The sequence below is a fragment of the Carassius auratus genome, chromosome 36 (assembly GCF_003368295.1).
Source record: "Carassius auratus strain Wakin chromosome 36, ASM336829v1, whole genome shotgun sequence".
Taxonomy (NCBI): domain Eukaryota; kingdom Metazoa; phylum Chordata; class Actinopteri; order Cypriniformes; family Cyprinidae; genus Carassius; species Carassius auratus.
The window spans coordinates 9,425,652-9,438,657 of record NC_039278.1 but is presented as its reverse complement, the minus strand read 5'-3'; the positions used below and the strand labels follow the sequence as shown (position 1 = coordinate 9,438,657).

At 37.5% G+C, this 13,006-nt stretch overlaps 1 protein-coding gene across 1 annotated transcript; it reads left to right on the top strand.

Moving 5' to 3' along the window:
* Positions 1–5,449: 5,449 nt before the first annotated feature.
* On the top strand, positions 5,450–12,700 carry LOC113055172 (kelch repeat and BTB domain-containing protein 8-like). Its single transcript, XM_026221201.1, has 4 exons — positions 5,450–5,513; positions 6,440–6,647; positions 7,306–8,423; positions 9,705–12,700. The coding sequence occupies exons 1-4, from the start codon at positions 5,498–5,500 to the stop codon at positions 10,166–10,168; spliced, it is 1,806 nt and encodes a 601-aa protein (XP_026076986.1). The 5' UTR covers positions 5,450–5,497; the 3' UTR covers positions 10,169–12,700.
* The last annotated feature ends 306 nt before the right edge of the window (positions 12,701–13,006 follow it).

Genomic DNA, 13,006 nt, shown 5'->3' with positions numbered 1-13,006 from the left:
GTGTGTGTGTGTGTGTGTGTGTGTGTGTAAATATATATTTCCACATGCATGGATTTATGTTTACGAAAGGAGATCAAAACTCCTGTATTAATGGTTTTGAATATATTAATCAGGTATTTTGCCAAAAACAGGCATGCCAAGCAGTATGGTTGTAAAGCTGCGTTGTAATGTTTGTGAAATAAAAATAAATAACTTCCATTATATCCAAAGGTGGGGTCACTTTAATATGTATACTGCATGGGCTAAATTATGTACAGGAAAGGTAAATTCAGACGTGTGGATTATGAAAGGTATTGCTTTCAGTAAAGAAAAGAAACATATGAGAGATCGTCTGTTAGATTGACTGGCATGCTGTCACTGTACGGCAAGATTAAGATCAAGTACTAAAGTTGCATTTTCTGTCCCCAGTCTTGAACTCGAGGACTAGGTGATTGTCTCTGTGTTGACATGATTGCTGAACATTCTCCTGAGTAACAGGGTAAAAATGAAAAAAAAAAAGCAGATAAGTTTCTGCTGGAACCTCAGAATACATGGCATGCAATTGGATTTGCTGAAGGATCTTTCCGTGTGGCTGCAGAGATATTGATGACAGCCTGAGCTTTCACACACGGTCGCTCACCGCTCGTGCTGAGAGACTTTCTCTAATCCGATTCTGCTATTAGAGCAGGAGACCTCTCAGATGGGGGTCCGTCACCCTCTCCCTCACTCTCTGTTCTCAGAGCTAAGCACCCAAACTGAGCTTCATGGGGCTTACTGCTGCTGAGAGGACAGGCTAAACAGAGGAAGAGAGAGAGCGAGACAATTAGAAGGATGCTAAAAAAAAGCATGATTTTACAAAACTGGATCCATCAGCTTGACAGGTATAAACGAGTTCCCTTACAGCGGGTTCCTCTGTGTCTTATTTATTTGAATTAATAACCTGAAGGACAGATGCAGTGTGGCCACTAAACCTAATCTTAAGCACCTTCTTAAGCACACTACATGAACACTCTTCACATTTGCTGTGGAGGAATGAATTGAAAAGTTCTGCAAGGATTTTTTGTTGTACTAAGCTTACTTCAATTTTAATATATGCTATAAAAGTAAGTAAATTATACTGCATTAACAATGCTACAGACAAAATAAATCATCTTTTTCAAACAGATATAATATCTAACATAGATCTTAACATTTAATCATTGCATGTTTATATTTGTTACATTTTTATTTTATTTTTTTTTGGTATGCAACTTGCCTACATAATGTTGTCAACAAAAGAATTTCATTAAAGCTATGATGGTTGATTTAAGAAGGCCCAGCAGCTTAATCAACAAGTTCCTCTGCCATTGTGGATCCTCTCGTCTTCAGCATTCCTCTGCAAAAAAACAAACTGAGAAATACTTGTTCAGTCATTTGAATAGGTGGCTCCCTGGCATGTATTATAACCATTGTTAAGACACACATAGCTCCATTTCCATGCCGGGCTGGAAGATTGTTCTCTCCGTGAGATGGAGCCATGAATGATGGACATGCTACTCGCAGATGCTCGCATATTCATTCCACGTATGGGGGGTAGAGAGGCCCTTTTTAAACATGAGGTGGGAAGCACGGGCAGGTATTTACTGCTGCCTCCCATCGCTCTCCTATTTGCCTCATCACAGGTGGTGAGGAAAGACGCGGGAGACTGAACGGTTTGTCTGAGAATCTGCAGATACTCTAACACGGGTCCCCAAAGGCTTATAATAACCTATTACCTCCATCTCTTCCTAAAACATACATTTAAACTACAATTACACCCCCTGCTTTCTCTCCTTCTTGCTTTTCATTTCATTCCCCTACAGCGTCTCCTTTGCAATTCAGTGCTGCAGTTCTGGCATCTGTGTTCCTTGTGCTCCTTTCTCTCTGTCGCTGCAGACGGTGAAAGAAGTGAGATCATCTCACAGCCTGAGAGGTGTTTGGTGGGCCAATTTATTACCAAGTGCAATTGCTCTCAGCACGCATTTCCTCCACCTTACAATCCAGACATAGGAGGTTTAGTCAAACAGAAATAATTGTTTGTTGTTGTTGTTGTTGTTTTTACTGTGATTTCTACAATTTTCCGTTTGTCAATGCTAAATTTGGTTATTTAGTATTTCATATTATTTATATTATATTTAATTTATTAGTTCTCTAGAACGCTTGTTATCCGTAGTAGCATATCAGAATTATTATGCATTATTACTGCTTAATATGTAGTATTATTATATTATGGCTTGGATTCACTTGCACTTGCTTACATAAATGACATCATCCTGAATCTCAGTTACTGATTTTTTTTTTAAATCACTTCAGAGGACTTAAGTATTAATATCACTACAAAATTGTTGCAGTCAAATATCGTAAACCATACTCAACACTATACTTTACTTGATTGATGGGTCAGAATAAGCCACGTTCGTTTTTTGCATTAAATAAGTACATTTGCGGTTTCATATACAACATTCAACAAAGGCTCATTGGGAAAACATGCCTCTACAAAGATATTTGCAAAACTCATCCAAACAGTTTGCTACAGTTTTCAGCAGAAATTAGCACAAGAAAACATCAACAACTTATATTCTTTTTCACGCAAATTATGATTACATTTTTTTTTTTTTAAATCACATATCCAGCTTCATATGTAGGACTTTTCTGATATCGTAAACTTGCTCAGTAGCTCACCTGGTACAGCATTGCACTGGTACAGCACTTGTAATGCAGAGCACTTGAGTTCGACAAAAATGTAAATTCTGGTTGTGAAGTTTAGGGTTCACATAAACAGAACTTTCAGGATGCGAAATAAAATTGGATTCATCACTTTTAAGTTACAATTAAAATCTTCAAAGCTGAACAAAAGTCTTAAAGGGTTTATTGTTTATTGTCAATAGTGTAGCAATGTATGAAGCACAGCTCACAAAGAACTTACTTTCGAGTTACTTGTGACTGGATTTTCCCTGTGAAAATCAAGCAATGGAAATGACATGAATATGAAGTAAAAAAAAAAAAAAAAAAAAAAAAAAATTATAATAATAATACAAAAAAACAAAACATAAAAATAACTATCCCTTTAAGATAATATATAGGTAAAACTCAAGTCAGATATTTTGTGTCCATGTAATTTATTTTAATTAGTATCCATAAATAATGGATGCAGGATACTGTACTGTCAGCCATCATAATTGCAAAAGGGTGATACAAGACTTAAAAAGACCTATGTGCTCCTCATCCCGCTCCTGATGACGCCATACACTAATGCTAATAATTCCATAAATTGATTTGGGATGCAGTGCATATTAAACAAGGCTATATTTGTTGTAACTGGTGTTGTCTGTTCCTGACAGGTGTGAATGCACTGAAAAATGTGACTGGCTAACAAAGCAAATGTCTTTACTGTCAAAAGCTGAAATGGAAATGCCATAAATGCCTGAAGCAATTCCAGATAAAAAGTACAGCAGCTTATCAAGTAGGATTGCTATATTGAACAGGGCAGACTTTCCTGATGGAATACTACAAGGTTAAAACCTTATAGTGTGATTGTTGCTTTCCACAATCCTGGGCATAATCAGAATTTTGCAAGGAATACAGCTTTTCAAGTTTGACCTGTATGCATTTTGAATCAGTAAATCCGCTTTTCTCCGATGTTAGTAGTGTGAGGTCCCAAGGATATATGATGATATAGTGCGCTGTTATCAGGAATTCCAGCACTATATATGAAAGTAGCAAGGTATGGGAATGTAAACATAAGCAAAAAGATATTATACAGCAAAGGCAACAGAAAGCCTTTCATTTCAATGCAATTGCATGCCCTGCTCTAGTTGATATGGAGGAGTGGAATTGAAAAAAAAAAAAATCGAAATCGATTGCCTGGACTGCATTTTTGCCTTATTGGATCACCTTTTTGTGCAGTGTTAGACAGTGTCGAAATGGATCTCTAGTCTGTGCTAGACTGACATTAAGAAATGAACACAGTTCAAGCTGTTCCAAAACATGTGCTTTTATCCTCTGGATTGAGATAAGGGCATAGAGAGCCAAGAATCAGGAAGTAATTGGAACAGGAGTGTTGTAATAGATGACTTAAACTGAATTAGTAAATTTAATATATTCCAAGTCCATTGTTTTATATTATTAAGTGAAACAAATATGAATAATGCATATTCAGGCTGCCTGTATTAATGTAGCAGGAACCACTATTGATTTTAGGAAATAAATTACCTGGAGAAATCACAGTGTGTGTGATAGCATGCCTCTTAACTACAGAGATCTGTATAATTGAAGACAAACCTTGAAACAATACAAATGTTTCCTTGAACTGATTGACAACAGCATGTCAGCTAATCTAGTGAGAGAGATTTGGGAATAAAGTTGACAAGAAATAAAAATTTGCTCGCATATATTTTCTAAATGCATGTTATTGATCTTATTACGAATGATTAATTCATGCACATGATCATCTTAAGTATTTTCTGACCTTGTCGTTTTTAATTAGAATGTCATAACTCAATATTCCGGTAAAACAACAGACTTTCTTACAATTGACTGCAAGCTCACATTCAGATCTGAGTGAAAAAAGAGTGGGAATCACTAAAAACACATAAATTAGTAGCATTATCCACACTTGTCTGAAACAGTGTGGATTCAGAGTGTTTCTGGCATGACAACTACAGAAATCAGTAACTGAAGAAAATATTGCAGTTGATCTGGATGATACAGGCTGATCTGGAAAAAGGTTTCCCCAAAACCACTGATTACTCTGATAACACTGATAACACTTTGTTACTTTCAGGGAGCTTTTCCTGGCCACTGTGGCATTGTGTTAGCTCACAGGGGGCCTGGGCCTGAAATTATGTAAAGCTGCTTTACAACAATTACTATTGTTATAAGAACTATACAAATAAATCTTAAGTGAACTGAAAAGAAAAGAAAGACTGGGAGCTGGGTTGCCTCTGTTTATCAAGCCAGGTTTTACCCTCATAGCTTTAGGTTGTGGAAGAGGTAGCCTACAGACTTTCAGCTGGAACAAAATATAAATAGACAAGTTTGAATTTAAGAAAGATAAGATAAAATAGTTTATTGGTATTCAGGGCAGAAACCACAATATCCACAAGGGGACCATGTCCAAATCAGTATTCAGAAATCTGAATAATATTTTTTATTATTGGGATATTCCTAAAATTATATATTTTTAGGACCCATTTGTCATAAATATTTAAGTTCTGGATATTATTAATTAACTGTATACTTATATACTGTGTACATCCTAAATGCTGGTTTATCTTCATATATATAATTTATCAATTTCACAAACTCACGCACAGACATTCCTAATGGAATATAATAAAATTATTTTGATATTGCTTTGAACTATTTGGCGAATACAGACGGTCTCGAAAGGCTATTGGCTGTCACCTGCGTTCAGCGACGCTGATTGGCTGCTGCCTGTTTCCGGGGCTCCGTTCCAACAGTGACGTTTTCCCAGTCGCCGTGAGACAGATTGGGGAGAATGGCTGCCAGTGGAGGTTAGATCTTCTCTTCAAAATCCAAACTTATTTCCAAAAGTTTTTTAGCCTGTTTTTGTGTTATTCATCTGTGATAATGTTGTCTTTAGACGGAATGTGATCAATTTAGACGGTTGGTTCAAATAAACAGCGAACCCCGGTGGTTGTTTGGATATAACGTTAGGTAGAAAAGTACGGAGAGGTAGCGGCTAGCGAAACTAGCTCAGCGAGAGACTGTGTAAACACTCGCTTATTTACTCGCTGGGTTACGATACAATTCATTCAACTACTTTAACACTCGGTTAACTTTGTGGTTTCGTGATATTTAAAGCATTGTCACGGTTTATTTAGTGCTTTGAAAAGGCTTCAGTCCGGACATGAATGGCTCGAGACCGGACTAGCCTGATGTTGTGCTAACCGGTAAAACAGCACTGGGATTAGCACCGCTAATAAGTTAAGCACCGAATCTCGCTTACTCGTAGTAACTAAATACATTTCTTAAATTAGATTATCAGGAGAGTATTATATGTCTGAGGTTGTCAAAAGGAATACTAGTTCTTTAGGACCTTGCTGCTTATTTCCCTGCTCTTAATTAGTTTTATATTAATGCCCTGTGGGGGATGTGGTTGGTTAGTTGGTCAATGGACAATAAGTTTTATCTGAATTGTATTTATTATATTTTTTGTTTTGTTCTGAGCATCTCTTAAAGAATTTTAGTAAGTAAACTTGGATGTCACTGACTTTTTGCTCATCTGTTGAATGAGCTCTCATCTTTTTTCTTTTTCTTTTCTATTGGTCTTGCATTGAAACGCAATGTTTTGGGCTTTAAAAAATTCAAGAGCTAATAAAGTGTAAAAGGAAAAAAGAAAAAAGCTCAGTTCCCATTTTACATTTCAGTTTAAAAGTGAAAAAACTGATCTCAGCTGCCTAACACTTTTGTCTTTTAGACATAGGAAAGCTGTTACAAGTACAGAATGGGACTCCAGCAAGCACAAGCTACAATGGGGTAGATGCCCTACATGCCTGTAACATTCTCCAGCAGCTTAAAGCCTTGTACGACGAAGCTCAGCTGACTGACATTGTCGTGGAAGTGGACCATGGCAAGACATTCTCTTGTCACAGAAATGTCCTCGCTGCCATCAGCCCATACTTCAGGTAGTATCTGCACACATCACTGCTTTAAACCTTGTACTATCAACAATTTTTGTAGCATTTGTTGAGAAGTTGTGAAATGATAGAAGCTTAGAGTGAAACAGAGACCCTTAATTTATTGAATTTATGCTATATAAAGATTGAATTATTCAGTGATTTATTATACACAGATATGAAAGCTTTAAACTGATTAAAAATGTAGAGTTTGTGATACTTTTTCAGCATTAATGTATAAAAACTTGTTTTTAAGTTAATTGCAGTCTTTTATCTTCCATGTCATGACCATGTTAACCAGTTAACTCTAGAATGATTTATTCCATTATAATTGATTGATAATTATTGGCTTTAAAAATGAAGTTGGTTTCTATTCTCTTTGGACAATATCCAAGAGCTTCTTTAAATAGAATTGAAATTGTACTGAGCCAGGAACACTCATTTAAGAAACCACACATTAAATGTTAAATAATCTTCAGAGTGCCACTGATTTAGACTTTAACGCTTGAATCACACATCGGAATACCACAGTTAACTACATGCTTGTTGTCATAAAAATGATTGCCATAGCCTTCTTTTTTTTCCTCTGGTAAAATTCTAATATGCAGTCGGTGACACTGCTTTGTTGTGTTCACAGGGTAATGGTGTTTGTTTTATCTTTTGTCAGATCCATGTTCACAAGTGGCCTTACAGAGAGCAGTCAGCGGGAGGTGCGGATTGTTGGTGTTGAATCAGAGTCCATGCATTTGGTTCTGGACTATGCGTACACCTCACGGGTCACTCTCACGGAGTCTAACGTGCAGGCACTGTTCACCGCTGCCAGCATCTTCCAAATCCCAGCCCTCCAAGACCAATGTGCCCAGTTCATGATCAGCCGTTTGGACCCTCAGAACTGCATTGGGGTCTTCATGTTCGCAGATGCTTATGGCCACCAGGAGTTGTGGGAGCGCTCGCAGGATTACATCCGCAAGAAGTTCCTGTGCGTGATGGGAGAGCATGAGTTCCTTCATCTGACCAAAGAACAGCTGGTCAGCATTCTCAACAGTGATGATTTGAATGTGGAAAAAGAGGAGCACGTGTATGAAAGCATCGTGCACTGGCTGGAGTATGACTGTTCGCGGCGGGAGGCGGATTTACCTGAGGTTTTTGCCAAATGCATCCGCCTGCCCCTACTGGACGAGGCCTTTCTGAGCCGTATACCTCCAGCCTTCGCGCTGGCCTTGTGCAGGGATTCCTCGGACAAAGGTCGGCTAAATGGCACCAATGGCTGCCCACAGCGGCTGGGTATGACTGCATCAGAGATGGTCATCTGCTTCGACGCGGCTCACAAGCACTCAGGGAAGAAGCAGACTGTACCTTGCCTGGACGTTGCTGCCGGGAAGGTGTATAAGCTGTGCAAGCCTCCTAATGACCTCAGAGAGGTTGGCATTTTGGTCTCATCAGAGAACGACATCTTCATTGCCGGAGGCTATCGGCCGAGCAATAGTGAGGTGTGCATTGACCATCGTGCAGAGAGCGACTTCTGGCAGTATGAACATGCTGGCAACAGGTGGCTCCCGCGATCACCCATGCTGCGGGCACGCATCGGCTGCAAGTTAATACACTGCTACGGGAAACTCTATGCTCTGGGTGGTCGAGTGTATGAAGGGGATGGACGAAATGCTTTGAAGTCTGTGGAGTGCTATGATGCCAGAGACAACTGCTGGACAGCGGTCAGTGCCATGCCAGTGGCCATGGAGTTCCACAGCACAGTAGAGTATAAGGACCGCATCTATGTGCTGCAAGGTGAGTGGGGTTGTTGCAGAGTCACCTGAAATCAGGGTCATCACAGCGTGCAAACACATATGTCCTTGTTATTCATTGGCCTGTCATGTCTTTTAGCTCTGCTTGGATGGTAAGGTCAGGTGGGTTAACCTCTCTCTGCAAAATCAGCAATAACCATGAGCACAAAAGATCTACACTAGCACTCGTTATTAGGGATTCACCAACATTTCAGCCACTTCGCAGTCACAGTCACAAAAGTACATTATTTGCATGTGCTTTAAAGTTATAGAACTATCCCTTTAGTATTAATAAAACAACAAAAAAGAAAAGAAAACTCACTGATACAAGTTGCTTTAATAAGAACCAGTGTATAGTTTATGTACATAGTGTTTTATTTTTATATTAATATTTGTTCATTTCTGTTTCTTGAATGCTACTGCTAAATACACCTAGTGTACTTGAAAAATAAAGCACTGTTTGTTTTATTTGTATATTATGTGTATTTGTAATGTCTTTTATTCTTAATAACAGATAACATAATGACAAATATTTTTATCTTCACTGTCTTTGTCAATATTTACCATTATTTTATTTGATATTTTACCTTGTAAGGCCTTGTTTTTAAAATGGGGAATTTTTTTTATTAGAAGTATAAGTTAGAAAAAAAACAGGTCACACTTTATTTTAGGGTCCAATTCTCACTATTAACTAACCATTAACTATGACTTTTGCCTCAATTAACTCCTTATTTGCTGCTTATTAATGGTTTATTAGGTAGTTGTCAAGTTTAGGGTATTGGGTAGGATTATGGATGTCATGCATTATATGTACTTTATAAGCACTAATAAACAGCCAATATGTTAATAATAGACATGCTAATAAGCAACTAGTTATTAGTGTGAACTGGACCCTATACTAAAGTGTTACCAAAAAACATATTTCAATTAGTTGTCAAAGCAGCTGTTCTAATTATTGAAGTGCTAAAATCACTTACTGGAAATAGAATGAAAACTACAAGTGAAATAAAAAGTAAACCTACATAGTAATATTTGTAAAAACAAAAACTAATAAAAATGACAGACACAACAGAATGACTAAAAATGTGATAGTTTCAAATGAAAACAAAAATAGAAAAATAAAGCTTCATTCAAATTATTAATAAAAACTAAAAGTCTTCCTCCTGTGAGTCCAGAGTTTTGGTGCTACATAATAAAAATTGTACTTGTGATATTAATTACATATTTACTCATTTTGGCCATCAGTTTGGATATTGATCATTCTTTTATTATGAATTTGTCCTAGGAGAATACTTCTTCTGTTTTGACCCCCGCAAAGACTATTGGGGGCATTTACCATCTATGAACGTTCCCCGCACTCAAGGCTTGGCGGCCCTGTACAAAAACTGCATCTACTACATCGCAGGCATCTGCAGGAACCACCAGCGCACGTTTACCGTGGAAGTGTACGACATCGAGCAGAACACCTGGTGCCGTAAAAGAGACCTCCCCTTCGAGCAAGCCACCAGCCCCTACATCAAGGTGCTTCTGCTTCAGGGCAGATTGCATCTGTTTGTTCGAGCCACGCAAGTCATGGTAGAAGAACTTGTATTTCGTACCAGCCGCAAGAACTCTCTCTACCAGTATGACGATGAAGCCGACCAATGGACAAAGGTCTATGAGACACCGGACCGCCTCTGGGACCTTGGCCGCCATTTTGAGTGCGTGGTGGCCAAACTATATCCTCAGTGTCTTCAGAAAGTGCTGTGAGTTCGAAGAGGGTGGTACTGCTCAATACATGGTGCTGTTTGTGTCCCCAACACCAGAACTGCAGGGGAAGTCTTAAAGCGTTAAAGGTTTCAATCAACTCGGGTGCCGTTTGACAGAGTAAAAAAACAGCAACAAAAAACAGTATTTTGTGTTCCACAGTTGGGCGCACAGCACCCACAGAATCGCTTGTTTTACAGTTAGAAAAGTGAAACATAAGTGCAATTATCTTAGTTTTTTTGCAGATGCTGAATCGTTTCTGCTCCATGATATCTTTAAAGGTTTTGTTGCTGTTTGGGCTTGGGTTGTTGGCTTGCATCGTTGGCGAACATGAGCAGTTAACGTTCTTAATGACAAGCAGTATGGCAACACTTGAGTAAAACAAGAAAAGTAAAAATAAATATGTAAAGCTATAAACATTCATACGGGTATGATGAGCGTTTTTGCTCAGTGTGAATACTGAATTTTTCAATTGTGATGTCTTTCAGGTTTTCAGATGAATAAGTCCATGCCACCTACAAAGAGACTAAGAATTTAGTTAGAGGATTTTGATTATTAATGGAAAGTCATTTGTTTGCCAAGATGCACACATATGTGGCTCTATTTTGTTTTCCTAATCTTTGATTTTTCCTTCTTTTCAGTCGACCCATGTGCTGTAACATCACAGCAGTTTTACATTTTCATTTGGACTTTATGATGTTTCATTGAGCCCAGCTCCCAAATCAAAATCTATATCTTTGCAATTTCGCATTACACCAGCCAGATCTTTAGTGAGGTTACAAGATTATACTCGGTCTCCATATTGGAGAAGTAAAAAAGGATACCAGCTTCATGTGTAGCTGAAATCAAAAGTGGACAATTTGTTGACAGCCAAAACAGTTCCGATCAGGAGAGGACATCGATAGGGTTGGAGAAGCGGTAGCCAAAAGGTGGATGCCCTACATTCCACTGTCATTTACTGACTCCTCGGATCTGAAACCTACAGGTGCAGTTTGAAGATGGATGCCTCCAAAATGCCAAAACATGTTCAAGGAGTCTTAGTATGCACCCCATGGAAGCAATATGATGAGTTCTGTCAAAGTTTTTCAGAAAAAGTACAATTGAAATTGAAGTGATGATGTTTTCATGAATAATTCCAGAAAAATGGCCTTTGTTTTGCTGCCGTGGGTTGGTTAATGTTCAGTGAGATGTGTTGCTAGATATATTATAGGTTCTGATCACATGAAAAGCCTGGGCATCAGTGATGGAGTGAGCAAAGCCGATATAAAGACTTACAGTACAGTTTGCTTCTGCTTTGACTTCAGGAAATGTCAGTTTTGCAAATGTCCAGTCCTCCTATACTAGCTCACACATGCCCTGTAAATGAACACACTTTTATTTCTTTCCATCCCCTTATCTTCCAGTCTTAAACTATAGAGAAGAATTGTTTTTGGTGCTGCTTTTTTGACAATCTTGTAAATAAGATGCAGTGATTTTACAGCCATTTGTCATTGCTTGACACTTCACAAAGGTGTCAGTCTTAGAAGTTATTGTCTCAATGTTTGGTTTGGTTTTCCAGCCTCTTGTTTATTTCGTCATGCAGGTTTCTGATTTTGCACTACATTATTTCCTTCCTTGAAAGCGTCTCAGAATACAGCGCTATGTTTTCAGACACATACTGAGGACGTGGTGAATGGCGTCTTTGAGTAGGACAGCTGATGCGCTCTCATGTCGGGCGAGCTTCATCTGGGCTTTGGTGAAGGGTGAAGGATTTGAAATTGCATTGGCTTTGGTGCAGTCGCTGCACATTTCACATTTACACTCAGTAGCACGAGAGCCAGAAATGGACAATTCTCAGGATTATTGTCGATACACAGTACTGTATTTAAATGGTTTGTTGTACATGTAATATACTGTACCATATGTTTGCTGTACTTGCACAGTTTCTTTGTTGTTTTTTGAATCCATTTGTTCTTTATTTCTAACTTGGAAAAATTGATTTTAGTTTTTTTTTTCTTAGGTGTGTGTTTGTGTGTGTGTTTCTTTTTTTCTTCTATTTTTAATATTTACTCTTAGTTTTTTTTTTTTTTTTGAGTTTGATTTTATTCTGTAAAAAAAATTGTGAATCACAGGACATGGACATTAATGTTAAGATTTTGTTCTCTTCTTTCTTTGGGATTTTGTCAGTCTTAAGAACACAAAGCATTACAGAAGATAAGTCATGACAGTACTACTCTCGCTAGTCTGTCTAGATGTTAAATAAAAGCTTTGAAAGAATTTATAAATTATACTTCTGTGTTGTTGGCTGCTGCAGGTGTGAATGCTTTACAGACATTTTTTTAATTTGTCATAGCTTGCAGTTAATTTATCCACATAAGTTGAAACAGTGTTTTATTTTCTTTCTGTATTATTGCTTTGCATTTTGTTCTTTTTTTCTGCATTTAGTTTGCTTGTATGTATGGTGTGAGAGTTTAGTAAACATTCGTTGATCTCTACTGTGAAATTCACCTTGCACATCATTTGAAAAATAAAACAATAAAAAGGAAATGAGTGGTATAGTATTTTTACAGCATGTAAATGATTTATATAGGAAGCTGACATCTCTGTAAATTGTGTTTTTTTTTTTTTTTTACATTTAGATGAATATGTAAGTGAAAGAAATGTGTATATATATATATATATTTATTTATATAATGCAAATTTGCATGCATGCATGCACACAGATACTGAAAATCTCTTATTTTAATGATGGGTGGAAAAACTATTTTAATTTATATCATTTCCAGCTTCTTGTACTACTATGATAATTTATGAAACATATTTGTTTTAACAGTGTGGGCTTTATTATTATTTATGGCATTG

Excerpts from the sequence above, each read along its gene's own strand:
- LOC113055172 (XM_026221201.1), top strand. Across the intron at positions 6,648-7,305 it reads GCCATCAGCCCATACTTCAG|ATCCATGTTCACAAGTGGCC; the intron begins GTAGTATCTGCA and ends ATCTTTTGTCAG. Across the intron at positions 8,424-9,704 it reads CCGCATCTATGTGCTGCAAG|GAGAATACTTCTTCTGTTTT; the intron begins GTGAGTGGGGTT and ends AATTTGTCCTAG.